Raw genomic sequence first — 19,893 nt, 5'->3', positions numbered from 1 at the left:
CATGAAATTTTGCGCGTTGTTTATTATATAATATTTTATAATGTAAATTTTTTGTAATATGTTATGTATAACATAAAGTAAATTGTATAAAAAGTAATGTAAGTAATAAAAATGTAAAGAAATATATCATAAAATGGAGTAACTTTAGCCCCTATTTTGTAATTCTTACAATTAAGAACAATAACTGTAAATATCATTATGTATTGTCATTGAGTAGATTTCATACATGAAAAAACTACGCAACGATAATATAACAACGTCGACACTATCATTAAGAATTACAGAATAAAAGCCTTCGTCCCAGAAACTTTGATACAAATTATAAATATACATATGCAATACATATGTCCAAAATTATGATATAAGACTTTTAAAACTTTTTTAAGACAATAGTTCGATCAATTCTTTATAAGATTACTTGTTAAGATGTCATATGTTCAGATTTTGCATGCTATATTATCAAAATTTGGGCTAAATTTATTCTGATTTTGGACAAAAATTATCCCATTTTATGATATTGTAGAGGAAAGAGGACCGCCGATCAGCTGGCAGGGAATATGGTGGAGGGCCTCTATAAATTAACTTGTTTTTATCAAATTATATGAAAAACGTATATGCATAATTCGAGTGTAACATATTTTATAACTTTTTTGTATAGTATGTTGGTTTAAAAGTTAAAGAAAAAAGGAAAATGGAAGAACTGAAATAGCAAGCTGACGTTCTACGTTATTTGTCACTATTTGATGTTAAAATGATGTCTTCAATATTGTTTTGATATCAAAATTACGACAAATAATGTGAACTTGCTAAAGTAAAAAAAAAGAGGACCATCGATTATAATCGATGGGAATGGTGGAGAGCCTCTACAAGTTGAATTGTATTTGCCACATAATCTGGAAAATGTATAGAAGTAAATTGATTATAAGGTATTTTATGATTTTTTTGTATAGTGTGTTGTATTAAAAGTAAAAAAAGAAAAAGAAAGAATTTTCAAGAAATAAGCTAATGTTATTTGTCATCAACATAACGACGTATTAAAATAATATCAGTTTGCTAAAGTTAAAAAGAGGACCATAATAGCTACATTCAGCAGAGAAAACAGCTTTGCAACTGCTGAAAAATTCTTATAAGATTTTTCAATATAGTTTATTTATATATTTAGATCCATAAAAAAACAATGGCAAGAACGAATCGTCTTGAAGAATTTTACAGTTGCAAAGCTGCTTTTTCTTCTAAAGCTAATATTTATATTTATACTGGAAGTTAATATAGTTCTAATAAATCTATTGTGCATGTGCAAAAAACCGCATCCAAATACATTAATCGACAGTATGTATAGCTCCGTAGTTCTCAATAGTATTTATTCACATAAGAAGAAAAATATATAACATTGCATGTATTTTAATAACTTTCCAAATTAGTATTTCAACAAAAGATGCCATTACAAGCGTTTAAATATTTATTTCTATAATCATTGTTTGTGCTTAATAATTACAAAATTTTATTATTCTTTTTCTTATCACTTAATCTCGGGACAAAAATTTTATATATAATTATATAAAATTATATATAATTTTATATAATTGTATATAGATGTACATATAGATACATATTTTATATACAATTGTATATAATTATATATACATATTTATATATAATTAATAATCTATTTCCGTATGGAGCACCGCAAAGAGGTGGGTATTGTGTAGTTAACATTCACTTCTTCAGAGAGCGATAGTGCGCGGCAGCATTTTGCGGTTACAGGTTTTGGGCTGCCCTCTCTCAGGTTTTCTCTTTGATATTCAGTCTATATGCGTTCTTAACCTCGAATTGAGATTACTTCCAATAATAGTTTTATAAAAGTGAATAAAAAAACGCTTACTGTTAATAAATTATCATGTCACTTGCGCGACAAGGACAGGTTTGTGTCTTACTGATATTCCATATACTGATATAATAATATTGCAATCTTTACACTTGTTACTTATAATTTGTAGATATTTGTCACAAACGTGCTTGGTTATTTTTGTAGTCTCAAAAGCTAATTAATTTACAATTGTTTTTGACTTATTTTCAGCATTGGGGTACATTTGCTCGTATTTGGCATGTTTATGATGCAAAATGGCAAGATCCATATAAGAGTGCTGAAATAATAAAACATTATCTTTTAGGAACGTACAAGCCAATATATCATCCACTAAGTGGGTATTAGTATCCGTTAGTTTTCTTTTTTTTCTTATTATTCTGGAACTTTTATATATAATTTAAGTAATTATTTATTTCGGTACCAATTTAAATTTATTAATATAATATATTCCTCAAAAATTTTTGTCCTTTCAGAAAAAAATGATTTATACAAAGATAATCCAAAAGGGAATGAGTAATGACAAAATATTTTCGAAGAAATTAATGGAATCATATTTAATTTACTTCAAAAGATTTACATTATTTTTTTCTGACATATTTTTATATAAAATAGATATATGAAGTATTTCATAAACTGTCAATTTTTTTGTAATAATCTTGCACAGAATAAGATGCAAAAAAATGCTTTTAAAGGAATTAAATAAAAATTAAATAAAATTGATAATTATGCATAAATTTTTAAATAAAAAAGTCACAATTAAAAAAGAAAAAAATATTCTTATAACTGTTAATATATACTTAATAATTTTCATTAGGCAATTGCGGCGATCATGTAGTAGTAATAAACAGCAAGGAAATTGCCTTACGCGGAGACGAGTGGCGAAAACGTGTATACTTTCATCATACTACATATCATGGAGGTGCCACTTGGACTCTTGCATGGGAATTACATCATAAGGATCCAACTTTGGTAATTAATTTAACTCATGATTGAAAATGTATAATAATGTAAAATATTATTAGCTATTTTATAACATAACTATATACATGTGTATGATTGGAACAGATTGTAGAAAAAGCTGTATACAGGGCATTACCGAAGAATTTACTACGAAGGCATACCATGCAAAGATTACATATATTTCCAGATGAAAAGATACCTGAAGATATGTTGAAAAATATTAGTAATCAAATCAAACAACTAAGAACTGTCCCTGTACAACTAAATCGTATTCCACAGACGGAAGTAAATAACTTCCCACAACTTTTAAGATATCCCGAAAATTATATTCTTAAATAAGTTTAATACTATATGATAATATAGATAATAAATAATAAGTATATATATATATATACATATATATATATGTATATTGTATATATTAATACCAAAACCTTTCATAATTCTTATAAGTCAGTAAAGTTTAAAAATATTTGCTCTTTCAGATTCAAAATTAGAATTTTATTATTAAAATTCTAATTTTGGAACTGGAATAATATATCATTACGTAATAATATACACTTATGTAAAATCTAATTATAACTGTGTATACAAATGCAAAGTTAGTTATATATACATGTGTGTGTATATTAAATGCAAAGCATAGTTATATATATTATACATATGTGTGTATATTAAATTAATATCAAATATCATATTAAAATTTCTCCCATTTCTCCATAATTCTATCCGATTCGTTATCGTTATCATTCACAATTACAGAATACGTTTGTGAAGTATTCCATTTACTTTGTTTTTGTTTATCGGGTGGTTCTTCGGATTCTGGATCTCTTGATTCAATTGTGATGTCAGCATTTCGTGGGAGTGACAAATTCCTTCCGTACAGTTCTGAGTTTTCTGCATCGAAATCATACGAATTACGCAAAATAGGTACATCGCAGAACTGACATTGCGGCTCCTCATATATGTCTTCTAAGGATGGGTGAAAGATTTGGCCGCATATCGGACAGACACGGTACTCCAACAAAGTTATCTGCAATAATGTCATGCAACATCTAGGTAGCTTGTGACCACGCGGACACGCTCTGACATGCCACATTCCATCTATCCTTTCACCACATAGATTACACTTTTCAATTTGATTCGAATAGAACGTAGTCATGTTTAATATTTCTTGAATACGCTGATTTGTACTTTTGTTCTTTGAATCCTCAACTGATGGTATGCCTTTATATATTTCTAAATATCGTCTTAATAAAAACACTGTAAACGTCTGATCCTCTGATAATATACTCTTCTTCATTAACTTTTCCAGATATGTACAAGCAGAATGTAGAAAAATTAATGGAAGCGCTTCCGTTATCTTACTCTCTCTTATGTGATCCATATTTGGTATTGGCTTCTTTGTTGTGCACACATTCATTATTACTGTCATCCACATTGATACTTGCAGTTGGTAGAGTGATAATGATTCAAGATTCTTCGACATTGGGCGAAATATTGTACATGGATCTTTTGCCTTGATAGCTTTCAGTCTGAAGATTTCCATACAATCCCAGATATTTCCGAGATTTGTACTATCATTAATAATGGATACTGGATCACAAAATTTGCTTTTTAAAGTGAATATATGCATTATACTTGGTTCTCTTGTCACCAAATGATCATATACCATATTTGGACTAGTTAAATTTACAAATATTACTTTATTTGGAGAATGAGTAAGTCCAAAATATTGAACATGTGCCTGTGGTAGATGACTTTTAATATTAATACTAACTAAATCATTTGCTATATTAATAATGAAAATATGACTGTCCTGTGTAGAGATTAAGAATTGTTGAGCAATAATAGGAACTACACCTGAAAAAATAATTGAACATATAACAATAAATAATATATTGTAACATATTTCCAAGATTAATAAAAAAATGTTTATGTAATATAGAAAAAAAACAAAATATATTTGTAAAATTTGATTGCAATATAATTCTCAAAAATCTTTACCTGTGATGGTAAATCCTTGTGCATGCAAGTATTGCATATTTTTCAATTCTCCTGTTATACTTATGCATAATACCAAGACAAAAGAACCTTTGATAGCAAGAATCTTTATATTTAATTCGTCTTGAGGAATTATATATAAATAATTAACTGCCATACAGTCAGAATCAATATATTTTTGTACAAGTGATATTTGTAGACTGTTATCCTTATCTGTTAACTTTATACCACATATTGTACCATCAAAATATCCAACAACAATCAGATGTTCATTGATCTTAATAGTGATCCAACATAATACATTAACCTTTGATACATGATCTAAATGTATTAATCCGAAAAATATAGGCTGTAAGTTTTTCGTAAAATCTGATATTTTGGGAATCTTCCAAATCACTATATCGCCATTACAATAGGCTACAGAAAAATATGCAAAGGAAGTATCTTTTGTTTTGAAAAATTTGCTCCATGTTATAGAGCAAGCTTGTAATTTCTTTACGCTCTCAACTATCCTTGCACTCTGGTTCTCATGAAAATTGGATTTATTCAGACCAGCTTTGATTTCATCTTCTATAATTTTTAGCCGAAGGGACAAAATATCACATATGGAATACCAATTATTAGAAACTTTATGCAACAATTCAACTGCACCTGCTGAATTTAATATCGCTAATATGCACTGCCTAGGAGAGATTAAATTTTTAGGGGACCATGATACCTTTATTATTTTAGGAAACTTGTCAATTACTCCATCTAATTTTGGTGTAATAACATCATCCATAAGAAGTGAATAAATCTCTTCACGTATCATATTCCATATTGAGGAATCTATCTCGCTTTTAAATGCATATGCTGGCAAAGTGTCTGAATGATATATGAAAGAACGGGAAAACTTGAAAAATGGATTTGGCGACATAGGCGAAGGTTGTAACTCCTGTAAAACAATATTGGATCCAAGTTAGGTTGTTAAGTTATAAAGTTGTATTTAGACAATTATACTGATTTATAATGAGTTGGTAATCCTAAATCTTATCAGTGAAGTTGACCAACAGTTAACTTATACAACTAATGAGCTTTCTATAATAAATCATTACTTAAGCAATGGATTTTCTACAATAAGTTATCTAAATTTTAAGTCAAATCATAAGAAATTAATCAATCACGATCAAATGTGACAAAAATAATCGATTATGATTAGTCAATTTCTTGTAGCTTAAATTTCTTAAAGCTAAGACTTAAAGATAAGACTAACTGTAGAAAATTAGGACCGCTCAGGATGTCCTAGTACCAACTCGTTGCAGTACCCTGGTTAAGATTTCCAACTACCGACTCATTGTAGAATCAACTTTATATGTAAATATAAAAAATATCACAATATAAATATGATAAATCAAACGCTTAAATTGCGAGATCTTATCGCTCAATTTTCCTTTAGATATAAATACAATATTAAGGAAGATTTTAACTCCTTTGTGGTGTGAAATAATGATGAAAAAACATAACTTACGAGCACGTGTACACCCTTTTCCGTAATTATCGAAATGTGATTATCAGGTGACCATTGTATAGCGAATGGATTCACCACTAATGGAGAAATATTGATACTACAAAGTTCTTCTGTTTCCATAAAGGTACAATTTCACGTGCTACTAAAATAAGCAGTAATTATTCAGAGGATATCGATTATGCATCTTTGAAAGAGTGAAAATTACAAAAGTGAGTAAATTTACTAGGTGTTAACCAATGAAATTATAAATATTCTAGTGAATTTGATTTGATCACTTTTGTAATTTCGTCTCATTTCAATACACAATCGAATCCTAGTTTATCCCTCAAAAATTAATGAAATTAAGCTTACTCGATACGGTTTTACAAGAATCTGATAAAAAAAGCGTCTGCTCCGCAAACCGAAATGTTAATCGTTAAAGTTGACGATTATTCAGGTTAGGAAATCTGTCACGACAAAACAATACAACACTACGATGTGAGCAGAGCAGATGTGAACATGCACTGCCGCGCTGCGTTAGTGCGAACTTTCTCGTGACCGGCTACTTGAGAGATTGTTTTCCTTCTTTCTACTCCTAGACCTGTTCTTTTTGGTTGAACTTTTACACCAATTCATCTTTCTTCTTCTTTTTCTTTTTTCCTTTTGAAGAGAAAAGCAAGAAATGAACTAGTGCAAAAGTTTAACTAAAAAGAACAGGCCTCGTATTTTTCACAATGCAACCACGATGAACGATATCCAAATTACGTGCCGTAATTACATAAGAATTAATTAATAAAAGAGATTAAAACAAATGAATCGTTGATTGTATTTTGTTTTCTATCTCTTGTAATGCTAGTGTCCTGTGATTATAGCGAGCAATTTTTAAAAATATATTATCCGCATTTTTACAAATATCTTAACATTTACACTTTAAACAAACTATATGCATATGTGAAAGTTGTGCTTATAACATTCTATTTTTCTTGAATAACAGTTTTAAGTGATTAAATTCAGTTTCATTTATTATTTTGTTGTAAATTAAATTAACTTGAAAAAATAATGATAAAATTTTTCAATGTTTTTGTATAAGCACTTTAAGAATTCAAAATAATTAATGCAAACTTTTTTATTTAGAGATATTAATTCGACATTGCACCATAATATTGCACAATAGTTTTTTGCAAAAATATTATTTTATTTTTTATGCAATATTATCGTTTGTTTATTTTACAGTAATTTCAAGTGTATCAATATGCTCCGTGTATTAGTTATTCTCGATCTCATAATTTAATTTTCTTTATTACTATTAATGGCTTGAATATAAGATCTAACTATAACATATAATGATATTCATAATACTTAATATATAATGATAACATATAACTATAACATATAATGATATTCATTATATGTTATAGTTAGATCTTATATTCAAGACCATCTTAAGAAGTTACGAACCAATTAGACCGTATTAGCGTCTTAAAATATTACTTAAGACAGTCTTGAAATAAACATGAATACCGTCAATGTATAGTCTCTTCCGTTGTACACTTTTTCGAAATATGTGTGCGCGTTTATTGACAGCGATCCGAATTATGCATAAAGCGCATAAGATATCATTTTATCCTTTTTTATTCTTTGATGAACAACGAAGACAAATGATGCATCATATGTATTTATCGACCCGGCGGGTAAATCAGGCCGATAAGTCAGATTGCTACTGTGACTCTTCGAATTATTAATGGACATAATGTACATACATACCTCATATTGCATCAACATATTGGTCAGATAATGGTTATTTTATAAATGTAAAATCTATTAAAGAAGGCATTACATTTATAAAATGTAATCAATCGATTAATTTTCTAAATATATAAATACCTGCTAGAAAAGATATTACATTTATAAAATAATTTGACTAACCGACTAATATGTTAATGTAACTCACAGTACATACCTAGGCACCGAAAATAAAATATTTTGCACAATGGTCATAAACCAATCATAAAAATTTAATCATTTTTTTCCGAAATATAGTAAAAATTGTAATAAAATTAGAATAAAATTGATATTCATTACAATAAATTATAGGTATAATTATAGGTACAAGTACATAATAAGCATACGGACGTATTAAATAAGATAGAAAAAATTAATTATAATTATATTACACATTTAATCAATAATTGATTACAATAATTGAGTACACATCTCAAATAAATGCCTCCAGGATAAAGAAATAATTCATGTTATTTCAATATTATTTAATTATATATATTAATTATATATAATATAATTATTTAAACAAATTCTGTTTGGAAAATGCTTTATATGTCGAACTATAGTACATTTGCCTTGAATTTTGTTTTTAAACTAAAGAATTAGTTATTTCTGACCTAGATCCAAACTTATTAAATCAGGAAAATTATATTTAAAAAATTGAAGATGTTTGTGCGTATTTGCACTTTTCTAGAATCCATCTCGAAAATCATAGCGCCCAAAAATGCCCAGCCCTGGCTAACTCTCCTAGAAAATGTTATTTCCCCTTCTTCATTTTCCGCCTACACTACTTCTCACTTTCTCGTACAGTTCACGCAAGAAATGCCTCCTAATTTTATGATCCACTGGCGAGATCATCGCGTTTACCTTTTCGGTTGCTTCCATGTTCATTGTCGTAATCAGACGAACCGGATCAGGTATAGCGATTGGAGAAACTCGCGTATTTCCGGCTGGTCCGTTTAACTATGGCCAATGAACGTGGAAATAACCGAGGAGGTACACGTAATGCTAAAACAAGATTGGAAGGCATTTCTTGCGCAAACTGTACACATGTGCGCAGACGATGCACATACACACATATACACGAATACAAATACATATGCACATTATCCATCTCTCCAGGATTCTCACCCCTAGCTTACTCCTGCAACCCCCACAGACTGCTGCGGTTCGTTGAATGGACGAAAGTGGGGGAATCCCTTTTAGCTGCCCACGCAATCAATAGCAGGACCTGCCGCTTCTACTGAATGGACTTGGCGCGCCCGCCGTACCCCTCAACATCCTAACTTCCACTATATTGATTACTACGCCAAGGGTGGGTCGGTGCGAGGGCATGCGGGGTGTCGCTCTATCGACCAGCTGTATTACTGTTCATTCATAAATTTTCAGTTTTCACTCGTGATGTTGCCGCGAGCTAGTTTCACGTTGTCAAGAAAGCTCGACGTGACGGTGAGTGCGAATTCTACAAACTTTTCTCATAAACATTCATTATAATATTAATAAAAAAATGTTTAATTAAAACTTCTGTAAACGTTGAAATATTTGTCAACATTAAATAAGATTTATCTGTTATAATTACTTTGTTTCTTTTGTAAAAGCAATTAAGAAGAATCATTTTTAATTAATCTTTATGACTCTGTCTTCTTTTCAATCTTATCTTTAGAAAAATACAGGAAACAACTTATAATTTTGATTAATATTTATGAGAACAGACTGATTGATAATGAAATCAATATTATACTAATGCTAAATATTTAGATTAATTGATATTTGTAGTGTTATTTAACTGATTTCCTGTCTTCCTTTAATTTTATTTCTGAATAGAAACGGAATTGATTAAATTTTAATGTGAATTTTAACTTATATTTATATAAGTTTATACATGAATTTGATATATATTACTCATTGTGAGTAGGTATGTGGTATATAAATGGTTTGTTATAATAATGCGAGTATCCATATTCTATCATGGCATATAATATATATAGGTAGTCAACATAGTCACATTGTGGAAGCGTATAGTAAAGAGCGAAAATGAAATCAGAGAATGATTCGCAGATTCTAGATTACAAACTTACACTCGGACTCATTTCGACTAGTTTCAATCGATCTATAATAATTTCCCTGATCTCTCGTAATTCCTATTGGCACGTCTTTTATCTTGAGCGTAGAAATCTTTACTTTTAATTCAATTCCAAGAAAATACTCGGGAAGGACGAGGTTCGGAGAGTTGTATCTCTATCTCCTCATTGACTCGTAACCGTTCGCGATTTCCCATCAAGATCGTTTCCGATTCTGACTTGGATAATTTTTTATCGTCTGAGAACAATCATGTGGGTGTCCACATGTGTTTGTCGCAATATTCTGAAATAGCGGGCTCTCTCTCCCCTCGTTCCTTTTGCAGGAGCTTCTCTGACGGCGGGAGAAGAGATCCTTCGAGTGATGATACGCACGTATAATGATACGTTTAAGCGTCCTCACGACGATGGATCTACTGCGGGGGAATCCCCACCAAAGGTCGCAATTATCGATTTACAAATCTCCAATAATAACCTCTGCGATAAACGCTTTATGGCAAGAGAGATTCAGGGATCTTCTTCCCTTTATTGTTTTTGTACAGCGTGCTCCGGATGATGATGGCGAGGACTCCCGTTGGGTCTATTACATTTGCTCGAGTCATGGCGCGAATTGTTGGCAATGATGTTACCGTTAAATCCTCCGGATGTAATAAGGTAGCAATATATTTAAAAAGCAATATATTTAAAAAATTTCTCGGCAGCTACCATGTCTTCGATCATCCTTTGCTAAAAAAAAAATAGCTTCATCGCTTCTATCCCGGCCTTTTGTATCATGCGCATCGGCATAATAAAAAAATGATCTCTTAGATATTTCCAAAAATGATATTCTCAAAGAATTTGATTTATCTTATAAGATTTTATCCGTCAAGCATGTAAACATGAGAAATGGCGAAATGGCTTCTATCCCTTCGCGCATCATAATGGTTAAATTTCGGACAATTCCTTCTGCGTTCAGTATCCTACTTGCATTTATTAATTTTCTCCTCTATTTTTCTAGAGCTCTCATATGTTTTTCATGCCTCTAATATTGCTGTATATAAGCGCTAACTATAAACTATGCTGCGTTTGATACGGCCATCCTAAATATCATAATCCGAAAAAATGCTCCCACCAGTAGATATCCCCGTTTGCTGCAACTGCAGGGGCAGGGGGCACTTTCTTTCTTCTCTAAAATTCCCTGTATATATGCGCCAGAAATAGATTTACGCCTACGCGGCCACTGAAAATGTGTTCTACTTTGAAGCCCGTACCGGCGTAGTTCCTAACTCTTTCCCTCTTTTCAATCGTTACACTTACAGTAAGTTTTCCTCTTTCTCTACGCCAGGCAACCCTTCTCGTGCTCTATTTCGCGATCCTCATTCCTATGAGAATCTCAATCTCCAAGATATTCTGGATACCTCTCCTGAATTTGCTTATCTTAATCAAGTAAATGACCGCGCGTATACAAATCTAATACGCTTCTCAACGTCTTCACTCTCGTACCAACTTCAATAATAATATTAGTGAGCATAATCTAACCTCATCTATAAACGTTAGATCCTTCTATATTAATAAAGGCTCCGTCGATTACTATTCTAGAAATTTTAGAAATTATTTCCGTGATCTACAAGTCATAACTTTTTACTTTACGCTCTTAATGAAAGATTACTCAACCTCTACTGAGTCTCTCAATTCATTTCCCATAATCTCACCACTTCCTGTTCCTCGATTTATGACACTTCCTGTTCCATTCTTTTTTCCATACATTCTCCTTCTCTCTTTCGGTGTTCCCATGCTCTCTTCTTCTCGTCCACCCCTCATCTAATTGCCATTTTTTCCATGACCTTTTATCTCCATTATCTGGCTTATCGCAATTCATTTATATTCTGTCCTCTCTTTTCCATCAACTGCTGAACAATATTTCGAATTCTTTTAAGAGCTCTCGATTCAATACTTCATCATATTCTCATCACTCTTTAATTTCTCAAATATTAATACTTTCTGAAATCTTAATGACGGCGTTACATCTACAATACTCTTGCTGATCTTGGATCTCTACTTCTTCTATATTGAAATTGCCTCAGTAAGAAGGCCAATATTGAGAAAATGATTGAATCTCTTGATGTCACCTCTTGCTGGGACATACATTAAGGGGAGTCACGACTTTTGTATACGCGATTTTGACTACATCCGCGCCGATGCTAACACTGTAGATAAAAGAGGCATGTTAGAGGCTGTGCACGCATAATGCGCATGGTGTATTATTTTATCCTTGTATAACAACCTGCGAACAATAAGAATAAAATGATACCTCGTGCGCATTATGCATGCAACGGAATGCAGCCCTAGTATTAATTCTCAATCTTGTCACTTACTCTATTCTGGACCTTACGTTTAATAAGTTAAATTATTCGTTTGAACCTCTGGCTATTCATCTTTCTCTCAATAATTCACACCTTGTTATCATATATAATACTCTGTTGACATATTCAGATATCCCAACTTATCTTCATTGCGTGCTGTACTCTCTAATCTCATTTCTTTCATAGAGGATCATGATCCGGCTATTCTTCTGGGTAATCTTAATGCTTACCATCTCTTATAGAAAGCCTCCCAGTCGAATGCTGCCGACTGCATCCTTTGTGAGGGCATAAATAACCAGCACTTGGTAATTCTTTTAAGGCAATAGCACATAAAAAAACTTTAAGAAGTAAGCGAATCGATCAAGCACAATAAAGACTATAAGTACATAACGTAAGCAGTAGCGAATTCAACATGTTGATTTCCTTACTGCTTAAGTCTTATGTCTTAAGTTTTTATATGTGCTGCCTTTAATCCTCCGTCCTTTCCTACTTTTATCTCTCCTCTAGAAATCCTTCCATGATCTGGCACCGGCCTTTCCCAGCCTCCTTATGCGATATACACATCCTTTCAGGTCTTTTTAGCGATCACCTTCTCATTGAGGTTCAGATTAACTGCTTGATCAAAACTGCCAATGTCTTCTCTTATAAGATCATGCTCACTCCGTTCCAGTGGTCTGAAGTTAAGCAGTATCTTGTTGATAACGCTAGCATTATTACTCAATCGATAGATTTCTATTAGTCCCGATGATCCTCTTATGCAATATAACTTTTTTTGACTTGGTACCAAAAAGCTTTACTGTACACTCTCCCTTGAATTTCAGGAAGGATTGATTCCGGTTTCTGAGTGCGGCTCGCACCAACAAAGATTCCCCTCTGACTTCTTGGACGCTGGAATGTCAAAGCTCGTAGCTGAGCATTCAAAGTTTTCGAAAAAAACCTATGCGTGCTCTTTGTCATGATAGCTATAATAAATCATATGCTTCTGTCTCTCAATTATTTCTTGTCCAATTCATCGCATTTCTTGCTGCAATACAGTTAAGTCTATCCTTTAGTTATCCAGTGTTTCGATGAGCATCCTCAGTGCTCCTGTCATATACAGTGTACGGGTTTCCACGTTTTAATTTTTGTGTCCTTACTTCCCTTGCCTTGTCGTTGTCTTAGTCATCTGTCTAGTTCCATTTCCTTGAGCTTTCGTAACATATGTTTTTTTAAGGGAATGGGTTGTTAGTTCCTAGCCCAATCCCCTTATATCGGAGGATCATTTCTTCTTTCCTCGTCAGCTGTCAGTTTCCCTGACTCTGCTTTCCATTACTCAATCTCTAGCTGGGCTTACTCAAGTTCTCCAGGGTTCTTCATCCGCATAACTTTTTGTTATACTTCAGAGAGGTGAGGAGGTGAGAAATTGAGTTAGAGAGGTGTGATGTTAACCGGCATCATGTATCACACGTGCATTATCCTATTCGAACTCTTTTTGTAATCATTACAATCGTAATTTTTTTAAGTATTAATTTTTGTAATCTTGAGCTCTTGAGATAAAAATTAAACAATAAATGAAAACACAGGCAATTAAGAGCCTAAATTTGCAGTAATTGGAGGGATTATATCAATATATATTTCTCAGTACTATATATATATAACACAGTATAGTATAATAAAATCTCTTGACTGCTAAAGATAGCTTGAATTAAGTTGAACGTTCGGTATTTGTTGTAGAACCACCTTAAAGCATATGAGTGATCAAATCAAACGCAGCAATGCATATTACATAAATAAAATGTCACACGCATTTGAATTATTCAATAACGTATAGTTAATTAATTAATTAATGACATATCTTTGTTCATCAAAAATTAAAAGCCTAATGTCCGTTTTCATCAATGTAGATTAACTTTAATTTCGGTTCAATTTACTCTTCGTCTTTTTCTAGTTCTAAAGATTAGAAAAAGACAATGAGTAAATTGAACCGAGATTAAAGTTAATATACGTTGGTGGAAACAGGCATTAGGCTTTTAACTTCTGATGAATAAAGATATGTCATTAATTAATTAATTAACTATATGTTATTGAATAGTATTATTTACTTCAAATGCGTGTGACATTTTATTTATGTAACATGTAATGCTACGTTTGGTTTGATCACTCATACTTTAAGGTGGTTCTACAACAAATAATTGGCATAATTGTATGTTACGACATTGAATCCTGACCTATCCAATCTTTTTTTTAGTAGTAGGACATATAAATTATAGTCAATAACTTAAAGATGCTAAGTTCGCCTGAGCAACAAGTACTCAGGAACCAAAATCGCATTACAGCATGCTTGCTGCAATTTTTCGCCTCCAATTATCTTCATAGCATTTTGTTCTTTAATCCCAGAACCAACCGTGAATGAATTTTGCAGTTTTCATGAAGAAATTTCCTGTGCAGTGACTACGCAATCAAGCCCTCGATTTCACTGATATTCCACGTAGTCGTTTATTGCATTAAATAACATTTAACCGAACATTTTACCGAATTATTTTACATATTTTTTATATATTTTCGAATATTTCACATACTCGATTTTTAAAGAGATATAAATCTGACACATCTACGATCGCAAAATTAAATAGCAATCATATTATTGATTTAATTGAGTTTTTTTATTACTTTTCGTTCATCTTTTCAGTTATAATTAGAACGGAAATCCTTTTCAAAAGGAAAACAGCGACTAAGTAACTGGCAAAAGTTATTAAATACTTACTGCTACGAGCCTTTGTCGTTATTTGTCTGCTTCATCGGCATTTTTTGCTCCAAAGTTTGTAAGCTTAGAATTCGCTCCTTTTAGCACTTATAGGTCAGGAAGTTTATTAATACAATTAAGAAACCGCAAAAGAATGAAACAAACGTAAAAGTCTAATCTAATTCCATGTGTTTCAGTAGAATTTAAATTATCCCATGAATTGTGCTAAAAGGATTTCTTGATAAACGAGAATATTTTTATATGCTTCAACTTTATTACCATCTTTGTGCGAACAATCCTTACTTTAATAATATTAATGAGTAAATAAATAAAATTGTCTCTAAATCTATACACTTAGTTTTCTAAAATAAATTTTATATAACTTTATTTACACCTGCGTGCATGCATACGTGTAACATAATATCAATATTTAATTGATATATTAAATATAATCAATAAATATCCACATTACTAATATTAGTCAACGCCCAATCAAATAAAATATTTGAAAAACCTGGTTTAAAACGAAAATACATAACGAAACGAATAATCCTGTGGATGTTGCATGACTGGCTTTTTTTTAATGTTTTTGACGGCGCAATATACTTAGGTCAACAAGGAGATATTACTTTCCGTAGGGCGACTTTATGAGCCCATTGGCCTCTGCAGTGACGGTTTCTTTCATAATTCCTTTCTTTAATCGGACAGAATACGTGGGCGAAAAAATATTAAGTTCACCACTTTATGTAGTCGCATGAGGCTAGCCTTTGACATTTCATATGATGCAGTGGTTGCTTAGACCTCGAGGAAATTGCGTAATGGGCGTCGTATTTATTTCCGGAGCATTTACATCGAGTGCTGTAATATTTTGTTCGCAGATTTTCTGAGAAAAATTTTGAATAAAATGTATTTCGCAGAAAATCAACTTTCATGCGTTTTTTAAAGCATAGAACAGTAAAAAAAAAACGGAAAATTTCTAAAAAAAAATTGAAAACGACTTTCGATTGAAAAAGGTTGAATAATATCAAAATAGTATAAAAATTTTTTTAGGCATATTCTGAAAAAAGGGTCTACTTTCTCATTTTCCATTTGTCTACTTTCCGTCGAGCTTCGTTGTCTCATTAAAATCAAAGATCTAATTTTCAGCCACTTGTCTTCTCACATTCTATTTACGTCTAATTCTAAGCGATTAGTTAAATTTTTTTCTATATTCTTTTTTTTTCACAAAATTTAAAGTAAAAATATATATTAATTAATCCGGCTTTAAATATTTAAATTTAATCGCTACATATGCACGTACGATTCATCTAATTACCTCATTACCTAATGCTACATATGGCGTTCCTAATTCCATGTTATCTCTCAGAAATAACTAGGTTTAATGATCAGTTATCAATGATTTGACGTTTCACAATTGCACAATTCGAGGGCTCCCTAATCGATAACTACGTCACTGAAAAGAGGGGTGCAGTTTCCCGGACGTACGTTCGTAGAATGGTTTTCAGGAGAAAATTCAACAGCATGGAGGCGCAAGGGAGGGAGGGAGTGACGGACTGAGAGAAACCTGCGCGAAGGTGGAATCCCAGAATTTTCTATGAAATAAAAGAAACGGAAGAATTGCAATAAGCGTGACAGAGAACGATCAAAAGAGCGATAGAGACGAGATGGTTGACGTAGGGTAAAGAGTAAGAGGAAGGGGAGCAGGAGGAAAAGGAGAAGGGGGAGAGAAAGAGAGGAAGGAGAAGGGGGAGGAGAAAGAGAAATAGCAAGAGAGAGGAAATGGATCAGATGAGAGTATGAACGGGGCGAGAGAGAAAGAGAGAGAGGGAGGGAGGTATCCTCGTTTCGCAAAAGGAACAGGAGCCCTGGCGGCAGGGTAGCAGGACCGATGAGGGTGGCAGAGAGAGGTGTTGCGGGGGTGGGTTTCGTACGGCCAAGGTAGTGGAGCCGCGGACAGTCGCCTCGACGCTACCATCTTTCTCAGTTGCTCCACGGTTTCCGGACTCGGCGGACCGACAGGCAGGTTAGTGAATCCAATTCTCGTTCATTCACCAGCCAACACGTCGTCCCTCCGTTGCGCCCGACCCTTCTGTATTTGCGCACACCCTCTCTCTTTCTCTGTTTTTGATTCGCACACCGCTATTACACGTGTCATTTAACCGGCGATTGTGACATTTTCCCAGGTTTTTAAGGATAATAGAAAACATACGAAACAGAATATTATAGGATTAATTTTAGGGATGGTACTCTTTGGACAAATTGTGAGGAAAATATGGAGGGCGAGGTATCGCGAGACCTCCGAATGTCATAACTGACCATGGTGGAATCAAATTCCACCATGATAACTACGTTTCGCTTCGCGCTCTTCGCCGATTGATGAGAATTAGGTGTTCGCGCTCTCAGTGACGCACAATCTGTTATACCATTGTTGCGAAAGAGGTGATGTGTCGATGTATGAGGAAGGGCGTTGGGATTCTAATCCGACGAAGAGAAATTGAAAGATGTAATTGTGTCTAATGAAACTGTCAGAATTAGAGCGGGAGATAATGAAATTGTAGTCCACGGAAAATATCATATGAGAGAATAAATGGCTACGTTCAATAGAAAAAGCAGCTTTGCAACTGTTGTAAAATTTTTTTATGTGATTAGCCTTGCCCTTAGTTCTTTACTGGATTTAAAAATGTATAATCCAATTATATATTAAAGAATCGTACAATAATTGTAAAGCTGTTCTTTCTGCTGAATGCAGCATTAACAAATGGTATCTTTTGACAGATGAGTTTATTGATCCAAGTCGATTATTTTTAAAGAAATTAAAATTTTTTTTAATAAAAGAAATTAAATCTTTCAAACAAATTAAATTATTGGAATTAATTTTGATCATAATTATGTATTTCATAATTGCAGCAATGTGAAAATAATAATCTCACAGAATTTTAACAAATGTTCCGAGAAATTACAATAATCATTTAAAGTATTGATTATTATAAATCAATTATTGTAATTCAATTTTTATAAATTAATTATTAAAAATATATTTTACATATTTACAGAGAATTTTGTAGGTTAAAAATATAATCCACAAGTTCTTCTGCAAGAAGAGATTTAACTTAAATCGAAACATAATCTTTGCTACTTTTTTCATCTTGTAAAATTTACAAATAAAAAATTAAAAGCATCGAAAAATTTTATCGCAAATACATTATGTGTAATTGACAAGCCGTTCTAGATAAGATTCAAGATTCGTTTTCCTATTCAAATAATACCAAGTATAACCTTGAACGAGAATAGAATATTTTATGATTAATACCACGGGAGTTGCTGCGTTAATATATCAATGGTCATAAAACCCTTATTGAATCGGGTCGATCAAAAGTAGGTCAATTCCAAAACTGGAAGCCGTCGATCAACGAAAAATATCGGTGTGATTTTTAACATATGGCATCGCCGACGACAAAATTCAAATCGGTTATTTCGTATTGTTTGTTCATATCGTATCATTTTCGCATCGAAAAATATATTATATCCCACGAATCAACTTACACACGCGCTCTTCTATTTCCATTCTATGGAAAAAAATCGAAAATGTAAGTACGCGAAGATTGATCACGCGTGATATATCGATAGGTTTTGCTTTCTAATTACATATTTCGCTCTTAGCCATTAATGATGGCTTAACTTTGTTAAATTGCACCAATGATACGGCGCCGATATAATGAACAAGTACAAGGTAAATACGACGATAATTCTGTCGGATAGCACGTTAGTCTAATGTGACTGACAACATTTGCAAAATCAGCCGTATATTAGTGATGCATTTTGCGCAATTCTACTCTGGTAATCTATCCGTTTATAATTACATTGCGATTAATCGTAAAATTATACAAATATTAGCAACCAACGATGTTAATAGCAGGTAATTCAACCAAACGCGATCGTGATTTAGCAGAGATATGTATTCAACAGAAACTATTACAATAATACATTACATTGTTTATGCAGTTATTAAGATTTGACTGCTGCAATTTTCTATAATAAATATTTTACATAACTAATTGTATAGCTAAAAACAGGATTAAGAAGTATCATATTACTTGTAACATCGTTATTTTTTTTAAATTAACATTAATAAAAATAATCATTAATAAGGATTAAAAGGAATATTAAAAGGAATATGTAGTTTATAGATTGGATATACATATAATAAAATATTTTGGAAGTTTAAATTTTAAATATGTAGAGTACTAAAAGAATAATTATTTCTATTCAAATTGTGAAAAACAACTTTTTGACAATTCAGCCGGATAGCTGAACTATTCGAATGGCCAAATTGTAAAAAATCAGCCGGATAGGTCAGATATCAAATAGTCGTTGGATATCCGTTGCATCCCTAATACAAATAGCATTTTCCGAGCAGGTTTGCATCGATTTGGATTGGATAATTCTACTGCTGGTTGATGTTACGTGTTCTACTAATAGGAGAGCACACATACAATGTCATTCAATCCTAAATTAATGCAAACCTGTTCAAGCCGAATAGATACACTAGAACTTTTATTAAAGTGAGACTTCAACATTTTGCATAATTTCTTTATTAGACTAGCTGAAATTCGATAGTTATTATTATTGAAAACATGTAGTATATATGTACA

At 32.1% G+C, this 19,893-nt stretch overlaps 3 protein-coding genes and 1 long non-coding RNA gene across 6 annotated transcripts in view; 3 read left to right on the top strand and 1 right to left on the bottom strand.

The window, feature by feature from the left end:
- The first annotated feature begins 1,721 nt into the window (after positions 1–1,721).
- mRpL13 (mitochondrial ribosomal protein L13) lies at positions 1,722–3,227 on the top strand. The gene is made up of 4 exons (XM_011054555.2): positions 1,722–1,921; positions 2,078–2,201; positions 2,682–2,836; positions 2,933–3,227. The coding sequence occupies exons 1-4, from the start codon at positions 1,898–1,900 to the stop codon at positions 3,164–3,166; spliced, it is 537 nt and encodes a 178-aa protein (XP_011052857.1). The 5' UTR covers positions 1,722–1,897; the 3' UTR covers positions 3,167–3,227.
- A 72-nt stretch (positions 3,228–3,299) lies between these two features.
- LOC105145157 (uncharacterized) lies at positions 3,300–6,477 on the bottom strand. 2 transcript variants are annotated; one of them, XM_011054552.2, is made up of 3 exons: positions 6,339–6,477; positions 4,835–5,765; positions 3,300–4,690 (listed from the first exon to the last, which is right to left on the bottom strand). In XM_011054552.2, exons 1-3 carry the CDS (start codon positions 6,456–6,458, stop codon positions 3,525–3,527), a joined length of 2,217 nt encoding a protein of 738 aa, XP_011052854.1. In that variant the 5' UTR covers positions 6,459–6,477; the 3' UTR covers positions 3,300–3,524. The 2 variants fall into 2 exon arrangements, with proteins under 2 accessions (XP_011052854.1, XP_087261412.1); XM_087405286.1 differs by having other exon boundaries at positions 4,835–6,176; positions 6,339–6,471.
- On the top strand, positions 3,753–6,860 carry LOC147909873 (uncharacterized). Its single transcript, XR_015544779.1, has 4 exons — positions 3,753–3,842; positions 5,564–5,793; positions 6,267–6,462; positions 6,775–6,860. It is a non-coding gene; the product is annotated as an uncharacterized LOC147909873 (long non-coding RNA).
- A 2,569-nt stretch (positions 6,861–9,429) lies between these two features.
- LOC105145156 (uncharacterized) overlaps positions 9,430–19,893 on the top strand; it is a 29,504-nt gene continuing 19,040 nt past the window's right edge. The window contains exon 1 of one of the 2 annotated variants that reach the window (XM_087405181.1): positions 9,430–9,548. In XM_087405181.1, the coding sequence (XP_087261307.1) occupies positions 9,501–9,548 (48 nt within the window). In that variant the 5' untranslated portion in view covers positions 9,430–9,500. Of the gene's footprint in view, positions 9,549–17,128; positions 17,265–19,893 lie in introns of those variants that run through there. The other variant, XM_011054550.2, reaches the window with a different exon arrangement.

The sequence above is a fragment of the Acromyrmex echinatior genome, chromosome 4, assembly GCF_024713525.1.
Source record: "Acromyrmex echinatior isolate Ae372 chromosome 4, ASM2471352v2, whole genome shotgun sequence".
Classification (NCBI taxonomy): domain Eukaryota; kingdom Metazoa; phylum Arthropoda; class Insecta; order Hymenoptera; family Formicidae; genus Acromyrmex; species Acromyrmex echinatior.
This window is presented reverse-complemented; position numbering and strand designations above follow the sequence as displayed.

What these genes read in the sequence shown, in the direction of transcription:
- LOC105145157 (XM_011054552.2), bottom strand. Translation starts at nt 6,458, where the DNA reads ATGGAAACAGAAGAACTTTGTAGTATCAATATTTCTCCATTAGTGGTG. An exon ending in AAAAGGGTGTACACGTGCTC is followed by an intron (nt 5,766 to 6,338) that starts GTAAGTTATGTT and finishes ATTGTTTTACAG; the next exon opens with GAGTTACAACCTTCGCCTAT. An exon ending in ACAAGGATTTACCATCACAG is followed by an intron (nt 4,691 to 4,834) that starts GTAAAGATTTTT and finishes TTATTTTTTCAG; the next exon opens with GTGTAGTTCCTATTATTGCT.
- mRpL13 (XM_011054555.2), top strand. Translation starts at nt 1,898, where the DNA reads ATGTCACTTGCGCGACAAGGACAG. An exon ending in CACTTGCGCGACAAGGACAG is followed by an intron (nt 1,922 to 2,077) that starts GTTTGTGTCTTA and finishes ACTTATTTTCAG; the next exon opens with CATTGGGGTACATTTGCTCG. An exon ending in ATCATAAGGATCCAACTTTG is followed by an intron (nt 2,837 to 2,932) that starts GTAATTAATTTA and finishes TGATTGGAACAG; the next exon opens with ATTGTAGAAAAAGCTGTATA.